Genomic DNA, 17,027 nt, shown 5'->3' with positions numbered 1-17,027 from the left:
TGGCCTAGCAGGCCACATTTGGCCCTTGGACAGCACTTTTTCTCACTGGGAACACCAGGGGTTTCGGTGTATAAACCAGTCTCATAAAACAAACCAAATGAAGGACTGGGAGATCTCCCAGCTCTGCCTGTCTCCCCATTCACATGGAGGAAATTTCTGGAAAGAAATCATTGACAAGTCAGACAAAATCAGCAGAGCCAATTGAATCCTGGGAGTCTCGTGGTGAGTGACAGAGATGGCCTTTCTCTGGCAGAAGCTCAATCATTAGTGCAATACCCAGGGCAGAGGCCCAAGACTGCTGTTCTGTCCCCAACCATGGAAATCCCCACGAAGATAAGAAGAAAGGAAAGCTAGAAATCCACTCTGTCCTTTATTCTACCCAGGAGCCATCCGCTGACTCTTTGGCAGGCTGAGGTAAGGGCGCTGCTCTCCAGGTGGGTGGTGCTGCGGACAGCTCTTGCTGAGGGGTGAGAGAGACTCCGGCACTGAGGGGAACAGCACTGGGAAGCCAGGATGCTGACAGAGCAGGGCCCCAGTGGCCTCAGAAGGCTTGCTTGTTCTGGGTGACCTGAGGTAACAGGCATTTCCACGCGGCCTGCATGTCCACTGATGGCTACCCAGGCTGCTGGTGGAGGTGACGCTGCTGTCCCAGCACTATGGTGCTGGCCCTTCTGAAGTCCTTTCCCTTTTCCTGCTGTGGCTTAAGTTATGACTAGGAATGAGGAAAGGAGGCTATGTCCCTTCTTTGGAGGTGGGTTGTGGGGGCTTAAGTGGTGAGATGGAGGAACAGAGAGGGTGAGAGATGTAGAGCAAGGCGACCAGCCCAAAGAGGCCGGGAGCTGCTGTGGGCCTGAGACACCTAGCAGACCTGTGAGCGGGAGGCTGAGAAACTCTGGCCACTGCCCTGAAGATGGGAGAAGTGAGGCAGAGGCACCTGGCCCCTCGTCTAGGAGACAGAACTCAGGCACCAGGTGAAGAGAGAGCTGCCTTCTCTACCCTCCAACAGTCTCTGATAGCTTGCCACCACAGAAACCAGTGGTCAGGCAAGCAGGGTCTATTGCTGGGATATCATGGCGAGTGCCCAGTCCAAGAAAGCCACTGTGACATCCTGTAGGCAGAGCCATGTCCATCGGGCAGCTTCGCTGAACTGTGTCTTAATGCAGTCCCAGGTCACTTTTCCTCTACGAGAAAAGCAGAACATTTGAGAGGGCTGGGTGTCATGTGTGGGACTGTGTCACTTCATAGGGGTGCAGCTTGAACCCATAATATTCATCCCAGAGTGGCTGTAACAAAAATGAATAGTGTACCCTTATCCCCAGGGTCAGAAGTGGGTCACCAGGAACCTGTAGAGTCTGGAGTAGAGGTCTTACCTGCAGGCTTCGTGGCAGTACTCCTGGGCTTGGGCCAGGGCCACGAGCAGCAGGTGCCACATGGGCAGCAGCACACTGTGGTGGAAGAGCAGCAGCAGCTCCTTCAAGGAGTGGAAGAGCTGGTGCAGGGCCTCAGGGAGCTGGGCCTGCAGAGGACCATGGAGAGTGGTTGGAACAAGATACCCAGGGCAATGAGATTCTGCCCGTGCTGGATTGCTCCCTCCCAAGAACTCTAGTCTCTGGGGGGATGGGTCTTCTGACTCCTGATCTCCAGCTTACTTACCCTCTGCAGGAAGCCAGTGAAGCTGTCACCAAAACAGGCACAGTGGGCAGAAAGGAAGCTGACTGTGGCATTGGTGTATGTCCAGGCCAGTTGCAAACCGGGCTGTACCACAGCAATCAGGTGGGAGCTATAGGCTGGCAATGTTTCCTGCAGCCAGCTGTGGAGAAATCGGAGGACAGAGGCATACTCTGAGCTTCCCCAGGCCAACTTGCTCACCAAAGGAAGGACAAAAAAGGGAGGACAGGAATAGTTTAAGTACTTCCCACTATCCATGCCTGCCCCGACCACCGGCACCACCCTGCCTTCCTTGGTAGGAGCTCACTTGTAGCTTTGCAGGCTGGAGGAGTAGAGCTTGGCACACACTTGCTGGCCAACAGGCAGGAAACCAGAGGATCGAAGCAACCGGCCTGTGAGGGAGGCTGCAAAGGGAACCTCTGGTGAGCTGGGAGAGCAGGGGCAGGGCTTGGAAGACAGACATTACAGGTGCTGGGGCAGGCACAGGGAGGCAGTGGGACAGTTTCGTGTGCTCTCGGGTCTAACTAGACAGGTTGGGAGGGAGATTTGCAGGCCAGATTTGAATAACTTCTGCTGGGTCAAGAATAGGAAGAATGGGCCATTGGTGGAGTTTTGGACTGAGAGGTTAGAAGACCTCAGGCTTCTAACTAGATTACTAGGCTGTGATCTTTCTTCCTTTTTTAAACTACCCTTAGTGATTTATTTAGTGCATGCATGTGGATATGGCACAGCACGTACGTGAGGTCAGGATTTGTGCTGACTTCCACCATGTGTACCATGGGGATGGAACTCAGACTGTCATATGTGGCAGCAAGTACATGTGCCCACTGTTATCTTTCTGTTCCTACTAGCTATGATCTTAGTCTGAGACCAAATCTTTCTTCTTCCTCAGGAGTTAAAAGGAGAAAACGTGTTTAGGAGTTGTAGATTTGTAAACATGTCTCTCCTGCAGAGTATCGTCCAACCTGAAGGGAATATCCAACCTGCATAGAACACTGAGGTCAAAGTGCTTGCATTGTGGCACCGAGAACTCATCAGGACAAGGTGGGCTCTGGAAATGCGACACATAGCTCTGTGCCCACCACCATGTTCTGTTCCTAGACTACCAACCACTACTTACCCTGGAAGGAGCTGTGTGACCGAAAGTCATGGCATAAGAATCCTATTACAAAGACCAGAAGCAACAGGAAGAGCCGGGCCCAGGGTGGTCGAGGACCCCGTGCCTGTTGCAACAAGCCCTGGCAGCAGAGAAAAGGACAGTGGTCAGAGGTAGAAGGCCTGGTTTCTGCTTCCAAGTGCAAGCCCCAAGCTAGGCCTACACAGAAACTTGAGGTAGAGGGGGATCCACAGACAGGTTGGATGGGGATGTAACCCAAGCACAACCCAGGGTGTGTCAAGACAGATGCAGGACTGTATGGACTGGAGATGCTGGGTATCACACCTTGCAGGCTGTATCACAGCTGACAACATGTTCGTTGCTGCTACTGCTCTTCTTTAGAAGCTCCTGGTTGGCAAGCCTGAAGGACTGAATGGTCTCTTGCAAAGACTTCCGAGCCTACAGAATATCAAGAGATGAGATGAGAGTGTGAGTCTTGGCCTGTAACAGCATCTTGTGCCGCAACCTTGCTTAATGCTCAGTGTCAAAGGCACAGAAAAGGGAGGGCAGAGGTCAAGGGGACCACCTGAGAACCCAGACAACTCTGGTCTCCCACATCCTCTCAGCTCCTCACCTTCTTGGGAATCTGCTCCCAGGACTTGAGCAAGTGTTCCAGCAGCAGGCTGTGGAGGAGCAAGCTCCCGTCAGTCAGCAGCCCACTAGGCCTGCCTCCCCTCTCTGCCACCAAGACCCTGGGTTCTGAGTCCCGAAAGACCCCACCCACAGTAGTTCTTTAAGGCCACCCAGCTGTGCTCTCACTGAACGGAGAGGTGGGAGCCTGGTGAAGAATGACTGGTGTTTCTGGTATGACACACCAGCCCTAGTCTGGAAGCATACACTAGGAGGCTTCTCTGTGTAGACCAGAACAGGTGACCCCACCCCCACCTGCCTGGACTGTGACAGGTGCTTGGGGTACAGCTGTTTCCAGACGCTGGTGCTGAGGGGGTCCGTAGTCAGGCACTGGGTCAGGCTGCCCAGGAGCTGCACAGAACAAGAGAGAGGATGATGATGATGAAAAGGAGGGCTGGGGCTTCTGGTAACAACATGTCTATCATGAAGGCTGAGAGAGCCTGTCAAGACTCCTGAGAAGCTGAGACGCCGTCACGGGGTAGGTGTGGTTCCTGAGCTGCAGCATTAGCTTACAGATCTTGTCTACAGTGACAGGCCACCACTGACCACCCTCCCGCCTCTCAGGCCCATACTCGCTTGGGAAAGCACGAGTGTGGGCAGGTGGCTGTGGAGTGACCTGCAGAACCAGGGAACATCCGTGATGAGACTAAGCGCAGCTGCACTCTGGGCAGGGAAGGACTGCTCACCTCTTTCTTCATTTCGGGAGGACAGTTAGGGGTGGCTCTGGACAGGAACGAAGGGAAGTAGGTGTGCAGGGTAGATTCTGGCTTTGCTCCAAACGCCAGCACCTTCAGTCGGGGAAAGAGCTGGCACAGCTGCTCCTGCAGGCTAGGGGAGGAGGGACAGACTCAGGCTGTAAATGGAACTGTGACACTTGAGTTTATCCCTGGCCTGAAGGGAGAGTCACTTAGTGTCTTGGGATGGTTCTGAGTCTTTGCACACAGAAGCACTTTGCAAAGTTTGTCTCCTTAAGTACTGCCCGATGTTGCATTAAAAAAAAATTGTCGCATTCAAAGACATATATAATTTCTGGGCTTCACAGGCCCCTTGAAACCTCCTGCAGAACTTTCCAGTTATAAATCTAGGGCTTCGGGGGGAAAGGGGATGGAAATGCACTGTGGTGTCTCAACTTTGCACTGGGAACTCTCCCTGTATGCATGTTCCAAAGCAGTCCTACCTGGGGGTTAGGGAGTTGTTGGGCATATAGGCAAAGTCTAGGAGTGGGAAGAAGTCCTTGGGGCCAATCATGCCAAAGCCTTTGGTGAGGTTGGGATGCATCCTAGAGAAAGGAGAAACAGGCTTGTTGGAAAGCACTCTGGTGCTCCAGTCATGACCTTGGCTAAGCCAGTGTCCAGGGAGAAGGGCATAAACTCTACCCCATCCCCAACCCTCAATGGCTCCCTCCCTTTCCTTCCTCACCATCACACTTGGAGGTGGGAGGAGCTGGTCCTGAGTTTCCTCGCATCTATGGAGACCAGGATCACGGCATCCCATTTTGCCGAAACAGCCTCTTGTGGACACCCTGGGCCTTCCCCTCGCTGTCCCCCCATTACTCACAGGAGCAGCCGGTCCAGGTATGCGATGGCAAAGGGAGACAGAGACTTGATGCCCAGCACAGGCAGCATGATCCCCAGCCACACTGTAAAGTCAAAAGTCAGCAAGTCTCAGGCTCCTGCACAGGGGCATCAGAGAAGAGACCAATCCATCCTTCTTTGTCTGTTACCTTTCAGTCCCTCGGTGAGGTTAGCAAAACCTGCTTGCCCCAAGGCCCACATGACGGTCAGGCACTTTGCTGGTCGGCTCTGGTGGGACCTCAGAAGTTCTAGGAACTGAGGAGGTGGGTAGAAGGGGCAGGTTATAGGTTAGCACACCAGAACTACAGATCCCAGTGGGAAGACAGGTATAGGTGGGAAGGGTGTCAAGAACAATGGAACCCTATGGCAGTGTGGCACAGCGAGCCCAGTGATGCTTTCCCTGACTCTCAATGCACTGGCTGACCAGTTCTAGGAAGGCTATGGCACTTCTCTATGGTCCAGCCATTCTGTAATACCAACAGAGTATTCCATAATGCCAACCTTATCCAACAGAGACACACAGTAAATGCTAGTGATATTATGTTTTACTCCCTCCCACAACCAAACCTAACGATGTAGACTGTCTAGTTTCCCTAGACCTACCCCTAGTGTCCCCAGTACCACCCAAGGCTCACCTTGCCCAGGTCTGAGGTGACAATCTTGGGCTTGTCCTTCAGAATGGCCTGAATACAGATGCGGTATCCATGTAGCGACTCCCCTAGAGAGACGTATGCTCTTAGATCCACTCATATGACTTGGCACCCCACACTTTTTTTTTCCCCAGCTGCGATCCCAAGCCCTATCTCCTCCTCCCTTCTCTCCCAGAAACGTCGGAGGCGATCAGGACATTTCTTGTTGGGAAGGGACTGAAGACTACAGCAGCAAGAAAAAAGGGTAGGCTCTCAAGACGGTCACCTTTCACGGACATTCCTACCTGGTGTTTTATCCAACTCTTGCAGCATGGTGAACAGACAGTGATCGAAGAAGAGCTCCAGAGACCCTGCAGCTTTGGTCAGCAGCCCTCGGATGATCCCACGCAGCTCTCGGTTCACGAGGCTGTAGGGATAATCTGGGGCCATTGGCCTCTGTGAGAGCTAGGACAGGCTGCCCTTGCACCCAGGCTGGCTTTCTCTTCCCCAAGAAGATCCCGCCACTTGTACAGCCACATGTCCGAGTCAGGACAGTGGAGGTACTGGGCTCTCAGGAACATTCACCCTTTCAGAACATCCTTATCTGAGCTGAGGGGTGGGGGACTAACCATGCGGATACTGGCTCAGGGTGGGCTCACTCCGGGGACTCTGGAGCTTGTAGTTGAGATAGCTGGCCAGGTCCTTCAGCCACACAGAGGGGTTCCCAGTGAACACGCTCTGGCTCTTGTCCAGTTCCTTCTGCAGAGCTGTCACATCCAGCTGTTAAGGAGAGTGAACAGGGGCAGGGAAGGCAAATAGGGGCAGGTCGGTGATGGCTGAAGGAGGCTTGCATATGTGGATGCTACGACTTTGCCACACCCAGATCCTAAGTAAGTGTGGGGCAGGACAGCTGAGAATGCTGGTCTCAACGCCATACACCTGTAGGCCCTTCACACATTCGAGGGTGAGAACAGAGGGCAGACGGGAATGAAAGACGACAGCTTCTAAGGGACAGAGGACCCAAGCCAGCCTTCTCATCACCTCCATCTTGTTTTTGGGTTTCTATCACTCTTCTTGCCTAAGGTTCTTAGGAACATCCTACTTCCTTCTGTCCCTTGGCGTTCCATCTTTGCTGGAACTCCTCTCGTCTGACAGTCCTACCTTCCCCATCTTCTCTGCACCCTACGCCTAGGTCCACTTACAGCTCTCAGGGCATCCTCCAGGCTTCGGAATGGGCCCTGCTTCTGGTTTTGGCTGTTGACAGCTGCCACCTTCTTTGGCTGCTTCTTGTTTGCTGGCTTCTTAGGCTCCGCAGCAGGGGGTGGAACTTGCTCTTTATTCTGTCCCTTCACGACTTTCACAAAGCCACGCTCATAAAGAGTGCTCGTGGTCTGGATTGGTGCTGGAATGATGACAGGCAGAAAACAGCAGACCCTTAAGACCCCAGGGCTCAAGGCACAGTGGTCCCTTCTCTGCAGGGGCACCTAAGTCATTTACTGTGAGATGCTGTCCCCAGCTCCTCCCTTGGGAGCTTTAGAAGCACAGCAAAGAGCCCTTGTGGTCTGATTTCAGTCCCCACCAGCAGGTCCCTGGCTCTTCCAGTTCTTTATCAGATAAAGCAAAGCACGTGGGAGTTCAGCCAGTCTCGGGTACAGAGGGTGGGCTTCAAGGGCTCTGGCTGCTAGTCTCTGAGGGTGGAATTTCCCCAGCATGGTTCCCACTCCCAGTTCTTGCTGGTTCTGAAATGACAGCTCTATACTCAACAAGTGGCAAGCTTTCTCCCCTCCTCCGGAGACTATGGGGTCGGTGACACAGAGATTAACTTCTGGTCGGAGTGTATTTCGGGTCATTCCTACCAGTCCTGGGCTTCGCATCCACCCCTCCCAGATACGCTGGTTACTTTAGAAGGAGCACAGTGCGGGATCCCCAATGCCTCTGTCCAGTCACTCGTCAGACACTTGGCCAACGAGGGCCGGGACAGCTCAAAGTGCTGTGTGCAAAGGCCTTAACAGATGGAGATCGGAATTCCATTCTCTTCCGACTCGAGAGTCGGGTTCGCTGGGCCTCCGCTTCCTGACCAGTGCGGTGGGGATGGCCACCTCTCCTGGCACTTCAGGCGGGGTGGCCGAGGTCCCGCGGATCCGCTCCCGGCTTCCGCAGCTGCTCCGCCGCGCCCCTGCCCCACATGCCCAGGTGGGCGGCGGCGGGTACTCACAGCTCAGATCGTGTTTCCACACTCCGTTTGCCTCCCCGAGCGCTCGGCGATCACCGCCGCCGCCGCCTCCTCGTCCACCGCCGCTTGCTCCAGGTCGCCGGCCCTTCTTCACCACCTCCCAGCCCCCGGGGCCCGCTGCCTTGGCGGACATGACTTCGGCTCCACTACCTCCTGGCTTTCCAGCCCGCACGGCCTTCCCCGGGTGCCACGTCGTCGCTGCCGCCGCCGCCGCAAAGCAGCCTGGGATTCGTAGTCCGTCCGCGCCATCGCGTGGCGGGTCTGGGGAGTGGTCGGCGGCAGCCAGGCCCCGCCCCTGCGGCTAAAAATTACTACTTTGCCCGCACCTGCGGCCTGGGGCCGGCTTGGAAATGAGACTAGTCCCGTTTTTTCTTGTTCTGTCTTCCCTCCTCCTCTTCATCCTTCTTTTTTGGATTTTTCGAGACAGGCTTTCTCTTGTGCAGCTCTGGTTGTCCTGGAACTCGCTCTGTAGCCCAGGCTGGTTTCAAACTAACAGAGAGATCCACCTGCCTCTGCCTCCCGAGTGCTGGGATTAAAGGCAGTACAGTTCAATTGTGGGGATGAATGAAGCCCTAGAAGGACGAAGGCAGTGTTCCTGAAACAGGTGGCAGTTGAGATGGCTCCTAGGAAGGGAAAATCTTCATTGGTTGGGGATCACAGCCAGTGGAGAGACTACTTCACCTGTATGGCTTTATTGATTTAGACAAAGGTCTAGGGTGGTAAAACTACAGGTAGTTCAACATGACAGGGCTCAAAAAGAATCTTCCTCTTTTTCTTTATTTATTATTTAAAGTAAATAAATTTATTATTTACTTAGTATACAGCTTTCTGCCTGCTTGTACACCTGAAGGCCAGAAGAGGGCACCAAGATGGTTGTGAGCCACTGTGTGGTCGCTGAGAATTGAACTCAGGACCTCTGGAAGAACAGCCAGTGCTCTTAACTGCTGAGCCGTCTCTCCAGCCCTGTAAAAGGGTCTTGGCTGCCAAATCTGGACTTTATTCTCTATACCTTAGAAAACAATGGCTAGGTGACATGATCCTTACAAAAACAAAACACGGAGCTGTGTGAAGGATGAGTCACAGAGGGGGAGGCAGGTGAGGGATGACCAACCCCTGCAGCCTCCTTCTGGGATCCTCCATCCCAGTCAGGCCTGAGCATGGCTGACTGTCTCAGATGAAATGTCTTTGAGCTGATCACCAATCTGTTAACTTCTCAGGTCACTGTTCGCCTCTACTCAGACACCAACAATGCTCCTTTTGTTCCATCGCCGATGTCACATATATATGGTCACAGAAGAGGCCCTATTTTGTGACGGGAAACACTTGGTTTTCCCACTACAGCCCCAAGTGATCTAATGCCCTCTTCTGGCACCAGAGAGCACACACATGCATGTGCACATAGCCACACACAGATACACACATGTACATAAATAGCGAATTCTAGTCCAAGATCTCTACCACCTTAAGCAAGCCTCGTTCTGCATGGTCTGGGTCAATGGTTCTCAACCTTCCTAAAGCTGTGGTGCTTGGATATAGTTCCTCATGTTGTGGAGACCCCCAACCATAAAGTTATTTATGTTGCTACTTCATAATTGTAATTTTGCTGTTATAAATCATAATGTAAATATATGTGTTTTCTGATGGTCTTAGGTGATGTTAGTCTTCAGGCATCTGTACTGGCCTGATCTTGGGTATACGTCCGCAGCTGTAGCTACTAAGAGCACCTTCTGTGCACATTTACTATGTTCCTCTTTAAAAGGGCCCTTGCCCACCGCCCATCTTTCTCTCTCTCTCTTCCCTTCTGCTCCTGTCCCAGAAGCCAGTCTCCCTCTCTCCTTCCCTCCCCTTTTCCCATTCACTTTCCCCCAATAAAAAACCTCTCCACCTGAGCTCTGTTGCATGGCATCTTTCCCTCTCATGCTGCTTTTTAAAAATTACAGCAGGCGATCCCTGTGAAAGGGGTCCTGACCCCACAGGTTGAGAACCACTTCTCTCAGAGAGTCCCAAGGGGCTGGCATTCACTTCAGAATTCTTGGGCTTCCAAGGCCTTGGCTACCATGGCTCTTCAACAAACATGCTCCAGGAGTGTGGGTCCATGTGGACGGCATGGAATTGTTCCTGAGTCCTTCTTCCCGTTACATTTTGCTCTGTAGAACAACCCGCTCGGGGGCTGGGGCATCAGATGGGTACTTGGGTATTGTTCTGGTTTTTACCCCCAGTATATAACACATGCACACACAGACACAAATAAAGCAAAGGGAACCACATAGACACGGCACAGCTGCTGTGAGGTACGAGCACTTTGACAAGCAGTCGAGGGTTATCATGTAGACATTCCTTAGCCAAGTATACCCCATCACCCCACAGCCACTCTCTGGGTTGCCCATCTTACAGCCACAGCTGCAGGCTTTCTCCTTCCTCCTGAGGCCCCCCCCCCCCCCCGTGAGACCATTCCAGATCCTAGCTGGAGTAACTGCATTGCAGCAAGCTACCATTTGGTGGGTCTATGTGCCAGACTGCAGCAAGACAGGCCATCCTTGATTTCATTCCTTTCTTCAGCTGGACGGTGTTTGCTGGAACTGGCTCAGTTCCTGGCAAGGACAAGGACTGAGTACGTGTAAACACAGTTATTTTATTGTCTAGTTTTGTCTAAGCCTTATGCTGTCTGAGATTTAGTCACCTTTGGTGTCTTAGCATCAAGCAGTACTCTGAGCCCAGGTTTGCATCAGCTCTGCTCTAGACATAAGAACTGTTCAAAACTGATCAGTAGGGTGCTGTGGAGTAATTCTTTTGTACACTAAGGTGCTTTGCTCTCATTGGCTTTAATAAAAAGCCAAACGTCAAATAGCTAGGCAGAAAGAAGTTAGGTGGGAGAGTCAGACTGGGAGAAAGAACACTGGGAAGGAGGAGGGAGGAGTCACCAGAAGATGCAGAGGAAACAGTAGATGAATATGCCATGTTGAGAAAAGGTACCACCATATATGGCAGAGCGTAGATAAGAAATACAGTTAAGTTGAAAAAGCTAGTTAGTAATAAGCCTAAGCTATTGACTCAGCATTTATAATTAATAATCAGTCTCTGTGTGATTATTTGGGAAACCGGTGGTCAAGATAAAGAAACTAGGTAAAAATGCTCAAAGCAGCGTAGAACAAAAAGCTTCCTAGAGCATGAGGCTAGGCTCTCAGGGAATTGAGGGGGGAGAAGACAGCTGGCAGCACACCATGAGCTAAACTATGCAGTGGTTTAAGGTTTTGGCCATGCAGACAGAAAAGATTGCAGATACGCAGTAAAGACAGATCCAGATGGGAAAAACCTCTAAGTGGGTTATAGTTCACAAATGTACATAGGCTTGGGAGAGAAAAGAGAAAGCGAGTATAGACAGTCCTAGAAAAAAATTAAAAATAATAAACTCTTTAAAGAAACATTAAAGTAATATAAAGGAAAAAGGCCATGAAAAGATGAAAAATACTAAGGGAGTCTGGATTCTGTATGTTACTGGGCTGTCTTGATTTTTTTTTGATTGCTGATGAACAAGTGATAGTTGATAAGAGACACTGGCTTGTGATGGCTGCTGGATTAATCTAACCTATGTATTTTTTAAATGTTTTGACTTCAAAATGGAGATCAAAAGGTGTGTTGCTTTGTGGAAGGGGTTATGCTTTTGTTCCCATAGAAAATGAAAGGCTATAGATTTGTTAAGGGTTAGAGAAGATCATGTTTGATGGAGGAAGACCCCCTGAAAATCTTGGCTACAGACATAAAGAAATAAACCTAGAAAAACTATGACATACAACATATATTTTACTTACTCAAACATAAAATAAAAATTATCTTTGGCTAACTTGTGTACAACACAAGTCTATACTTGTATTAATGCAGATATATGTGTTACCTTTGAAAGTTTATGTATTTTCAGAGAAAGGGAACCAGGTAACAATAAAAATGAATGGCTCAGGTGAACCAGCATCTCAGAACACCTCTATTGTAATTTCTTCAGAGTTCTGCATCCAGAACAACTTCAAGGCTGCTGACTGAGGTGGTCTACCCTTATAGACTACTCCAGCCAAGACTTAACCATTATCCTGATATCCCCAAAGTTTCCCCCCAAAATGCCAGGGACAATAGGAAGCGCTCTAGAGAAAACAATGCCCACATTCCCAAGAGATGGGTTATGGATGTTTGTCATCATTTAAGGGGAGTTGGTTACAAGTTGTGTTGGTCATAGTCAGGAATAAAGCTAAACAAAAAAGTTAAATCAAAGATCTCTTTCTAAAAAAGGGGGGAATACAGACAAGATGAAATAAAAAGGTAGATTATTAAATCTACTTTAATCCAAAAAGCAACTATTAATCTTAAATATTTTACATTGGTATGGATTTTAGTTTACTGATACAAATTTAAAGTTATTTTTGTTACACTGTATGTGTGTTTCTACTCTTGTTTGGGTTTATGTGTTTATGCAGCTCATTAAAAATGTAATGTATAACTAAGAAATACAGATTTGTAGTCATCTATAGTAATCAAACTTGTAGTCTTATTAAGTATATTTTCAAGGTTAAACAGATATATTTAGATAGATAGGTGATCTTCAAATACTTCAAAAACCTAAAGAGTATAACATTTAAAATGTTTTAATAATATAAGGCTTTTCTTGACAGTGAGACACATCTGCTCCTAAAAGCACCAATTTACTTCAGAGAAGATGATGGACATCGAAGAAACTCTGCATGGAGTTTGCTTTCTTTGTGGCAAAAAGCTAGCCACTATGCAAAGAAACTGTCCTTGCCTCAGTTGCTGAGAGGATGCAAAATAGAGTGACTGCCAAACTCTGACAAGGCAGGACAATCCATCAAAATTCCTTGTTTCTCAGAAATGTCTGTCAGATATACTAGGCCTGTATGTTAAAGATGGATATGCCAACATTACAGAGGAACTTTGGGTGACTGTCTAGGCAGCCAGATGTCTCTGCCATTAGGTAATATTATATCCTTCTATGGTCTTTGATGGAGTTAAAGACTAAATATTTAGACTTAGCTTTCCTTAGTTATGATAAAAATAAATTAGGCATAAAACTTTAGACTCACAAAGATAAGATAGATAATAGAGTATTTTCTCTAAATTTGCCAAATACAAATGGACTGGATAGTGCAGTTGAAATTCTTGTATATTAAAGCCTTCCTTTTTAATTAGACAAAAAAGGGGGAAATTCTGAAGAACAATCCTTTTGTATACTGTAAAGATGTTTTGCTCTCATTTTTTTTTCGAGACAGGGTTTATTTGTAGTTTTTGGAGCCAGTCCTGGATCTAGCTCTTGTAGACCAGGCTAACCTTGAACTCAATGAAACCTGCCTGCTTCTACCTCCCAAGTCCTAGGATTAAAGGCGTGCACCACCAAATAAAGAACCAACTGGTCAATAAGTAGGCAGGAAGAGGTTAGGTGGGAGAGTCAGACTGAGAGAACACTGGGAAGAAGGGCAGAGTCACCAGCAGACACTGAGGAAACAGGAGATGAACATGCTGTGCTGAAAAAGGTACCACCACATGGTAGAGCATAGATAAGAAATATGGGTTAATTTAAGCTGAAAGAGCTAGCTAGTAATAAGTCTAAGCTATCGGTCAAGCATTTATAATTAATAGTAAGTCACTGTATGGTTATTTTGGGAGCTGGTGGTCCTGACGAAAACCTCTGCTTACAGTAGGGGTATGTGTAGAAGGTGTTTTTGTCATCCACTGGCCTGTAAGCTGTCCCTAATAAACTCATGTTACTCATCAAGATAATGTGATTATAATAATAATAATAACAGTAATACTATATCCCTAATAAACTCATGCTACTCATCAAGATAATGTGAGTGTAATAATAATAATAATAATAAATAACAGCCATGAGTAACTCATGCTACTCATCAACCTGATCAAGTCATTTTCAGGACTACTGGTGCCAACCCATTCTAGGAGTCACATAAAACCTGCCTCAAGAGCAGTTAGCAGCCTTGGGAGCTGGGTGTAGGTGGAAGCCCAGTGACAGTGGTGGCTTCTGATAATGTGAGCTGTGCTACATGGCTGTCCCTCAGGAGAGAGGAGGACAGAAGGGGATGTGCTCTGATATCTGGCTATGGCTCAGTTGAGGGAAACATGGCAAGGACTTTTACCACACAAATTTATTTAAATAAAAGTGAACACATATGCAGGCTAGTGCCCAGGGGGCAAAGATGGGGAGGTGGGAGAATGGGGGACAGACAGAAAATGGGGGCCAGGCAGAGTCTGTGTGGTATAACCAGGCTGCAGGAGGGAGTGGCTAGGAGCCTTGGGGCAGTGCTAGGCTTCAGTGCTGAGGCAGGGGCCTTGGGTGGGTGAGCCCAGTGCCAGGAGGTCATTTCTATCCCTCGCATGCTCCCTTCTCTCTCCCTGATCCCTGGACTCACAGCACTGCCTCCTCAACCCCCTACCCCCTTCCTCATACCAGCCTTTCCCTCAACTACTGAGAGAGAAGTCAAAAGACAAAATAAATAAGAATTGGTGAGTCCTGCCCAGTCTCGGCTATAGGGAAGGGGAGCCAAGCCAGGAAGACTGCCCCGAGCCCTGCTGTCAGCCCTGAAGAAGAGCAGTAAAGTGCAAGGACAATCCAGTAAGTAAAAATATACCAATGCCTTTGTCAAATATACAGCTGCTGGCTGTCGGGGAGCAGGGGGCTGGCTGGTGGGTGACGGCAGCACCCTGGAAAGTGTTGGCCAACACAGCATGGAGACAACGGAAATAAATAGGAGTGGGGAGTGGACAGGGGTCCTGGACGTCCCCTGGGCCAGTGCCACTTGAGGGACCCAAACAGAGCCTCATCCTCTTACCAGCCCCAACCTCCCGAACCCCACTTGCCCAGCTCCCCAGTGCTGCGGCACTGACACAAAGCACCCGGCTGGCTGACTGGCTGTAGGAAAGGACTTATAATGTGGGGTGGGCATGGGGGGGCAGGGAAGCCACAGTCAGTCAGGGCTGGTGCCGCCCTCAGTACTCGTCCTGGTCTTCCTGTTGGTGTTCTTCAATTTCATCATCCTCAGGGGGTGCAAATCCCTCCTGGAGAGGAGGAGAGAGAACAGTGAGCCAGCTGCCCAGACTGAGGGCTCAGGTTCCACACACAGTCTAGAGACAGGGCCAAGTGGCCCCAGGTTCAGAGGTCTAGCCTGCTTTCCAATCTTGGTAGAGTAGTGGGAGGGGTGAGTGAGGGCTCACCTCAGTGGCGTAGAGAATGCCGATGATGCCCGCGATGACAGGGCTGTTTTCGCTTTCGTGTTCCTGGCAGATCAGCTCGATGTCACGCAGTTTGCTGAAATAGAAGTCTCGTTCTTTCTCCAGCCCATCCACCGTCAGCTTCAAGTCCAGCAGCTGCTTAGGCAGGAAGAAGTATTTATGCCAGATGGTCCTGCCTCTGACGCTTCTGCCTGCCTTCCTCCTGTCCCCAGCGTCAACTCCCCTTTCCTATCCCACTCACCTGTTGGTTGAGCTCAAGAATCTGGGCATCAGCCTCATGACCACCATTTCGGGCTGATGGGGGATTCTTCCGAAGGATGCAGGGTGGGGCCACATTGCTGAGTCGGCCAGAGGTCTGCATGTTCTTGGGGCCTGTGGGGGACGTCCTCTGCGGAACTGTCCAGAGGACAAGAGTCAGACGACACGGCACAGCCCGAGACCCCGGTATGAGGACCATGCAACAGACAGGCACTCTCCCTCGGAAGAGCAGCTACATCGAGGCCTCCAGCCTCAGCCACATGTGACACTACAGCCACTGCACAGCCCTTTGGCAAGCCTGGGAGCGTGAGTGCCACAGGAAGCTAAAGGAAAGGTGATCTGGGTATTGGGACCTGAGGAGAGCTGGTCTGAGGGCGGGATGCAGGACACTTGGATGGTGAATTTGATGAAGTGGAGTTGGTTGGCTCTATACTGACAGATGAGACCCAAGAGAGCAGCTGATGCAGTCTGTCCCAGCAGAAGCCAAAGCCACCCTCAGTGAATCTCAGCCCCACTCCTCCAGCTCCCTCTCAGTTTGGGCTCCGTTTCCCCCTGCTGGGCTGGACCGGTATTGCACAGTGGTGGAGGACACAGGCTCCTCCCTAGCACAGCCTGCATGCTGTGGCTACTTGCTCTTAGCAACTGGCACCTCCCTAGACAGCAGCTGCTTCTAGTGCAAAGCAAGCAGTTGGGTGGGCCAGGCCCAGGCAGGACAGCAGCGCAAACGGAGGAGGTGGCTCTGCTATAACGGGTCAGATGCGGCTGGGAGCTGCTCCCCTCTTTCTTGCCACACACTTGCTGTCACCACAGGCCTCATTACTTCTGTTGCTGCTCCTAGCAGCCCAGCAAGGTTTCATTTCTGGAAAGGAATCTCTGGGCTATGGGATTTTGGAACCTGCTTTCGGGTATCCAGTGGGCAGGGATACACAAGGGGCTTGGGTCCGGGCTCCGGGAGCTCAGCCTGATGGCTCCGGACAGTGGAGCCAGGCCCCACCCAGCTTGAGGCAAACAAGCTAGCTCATGTTATTCAACAAAGCATCCTGGGTCTCAGCAAGCTGCTACCATACCTGGTGCAGGTGGCTCCCCTCTCAGGACAACGTTTAGAGCCCTCTCACCCCAAAATGGGACTCCCCATCTAGGTAAGCAGCAGGTGATGTCATCTGAACTCCGTGATAACAGTCTCCTCCAGGCTGGCAGGGCTGGGCCGGTAGCCCAGGGGGCACTCCTGGCTGGATAGCCCTGCCGGCCCAGCCCCCCAAACTCCCTCCACCAGCTTGGGCATGTTACCTGCTGTGCCAATGAGTTTCTTGGATTTGTTGAAGATCTGATCACCTGGGTTAGGAGGAGGCGCTACGTCCTGGCCCTGCCGCGCCAGCAGAGGGTTATAGTCCTTCCCGTCATAGTTTGCATCAAAGAATTTCTTAAACCATTGAATAAATTCAAAATTATCTTGGAACTTTCCTTTCACTAGTTTCTCTACAGGAATGATCTGAAATAGACCACAGAAGCACATCATTTTAGGCAGCTGCTGTGGAGGACGGCCTTCCACTGTGAGCACAGGAAAGCCGGCCTAGGCCACAGCATTGTCTACCTTCTCCATCTGCACCCCCTCCCGTGGCACCAGAGAGGACAAG

At 50.4% G+C, this 17,027-nt stretch overlaps 2 protein-coding genes across 3 annotated transcripts in view; both read right to left on the bottom strand.

Annotated features, from left to right (window-relative positions):
• Positions 1-351: 351 nt before the first annotated feature.
• Tmem214 (transmembrane protein 214) lies at positions 352-8,098 on the bottom strand. Its single transcript, XM_075955185.1, has 17 exons — positions 7,873-8,098; positions 6,860-7,059; positions 6,287-6,437; positions 5,963-6,097; positions 5,664-5,746; positions 5,178-5,283; positions 5,012-5,093; positions 4,632-4,733; positions 4,141-4,282; positions 3,714-3,805; positions 3,399-3,447; positions 3,110-3,223; positions 2,789-2,906; positions 1,976-2,072; positions 1,654-1,810; positions 1,371-1,516; positions 352-1,181 (listed from the first exon to the last, which is right to left on the bottom strand). The coding sequence occupies exons 1-17, from the start codon at positions 8,021-8,023 to the stop codon at positions 1,055-1,057; spliced, it is 2,052 nt and encodes a 683-aa protein (XP_075811300.1). The 5' UTR covers positions 8,024-8,098; the 3' UTR covers positions 352-1,054.
• Positions 8,099-14,033: 5,935 nt separating this feature from the next.
• The window catches only part of Mapre3 (microtubule associated protein RP/EB family member 3), a 50,347-nt gene continuing 47,353 nt past the window's right edge, over positions 14,034-17,027 (bottom strand). Inside the window, exons 4-7 of one of the 2 annotated variants that reach the window (XM_075955145.1) lie at positions 16,726-16,882; positions 15,377-15,531; positions 15,118-15,270; positions 14,034-14,961 (exon numbers count right to left, since the gene is read on the bottom strand). In XM_075955145.1, coding sequence (XP_075811260.1) covers positions 14,893-14,961; positions 15,118-15,270; positions 15,377-15,531; positions 16,726-16,882 — 534 coding nt within the window. In that variant the 3' untranslated portion in view covers positions 14,034-14,892. Of the gene's footprint in view, positions 14,962-15,117; positions 15,271-15,376; positions 15,532-16,680; positions 16,883-17,027 lie in introns of both variants that reach the window. The other variant, XM_075955144.1, reaches the window with a different exon arrangement.

The sequence above is a fragment of the Microtus pennsylvanicus genome, chromosome 21, assembly GCF_037038515.1.
Source record: "Microtus pennsylvanicus isolate mMicPen1 chromosome 21, mMicPen1.hap1, whole genome shotgun sequence".
Lineage (NCBI taxonomy): Eukaryota > Metazoa > Chordata > Mammalia > Rodentia > Cricetidae > Microtus > Microtus pennsylvanicus.
The sequence above is the reverse complement of the archived record's forward strand: the minus strand, read 5'-3'. Positions and strand labels throughout refer to the sequence as shown.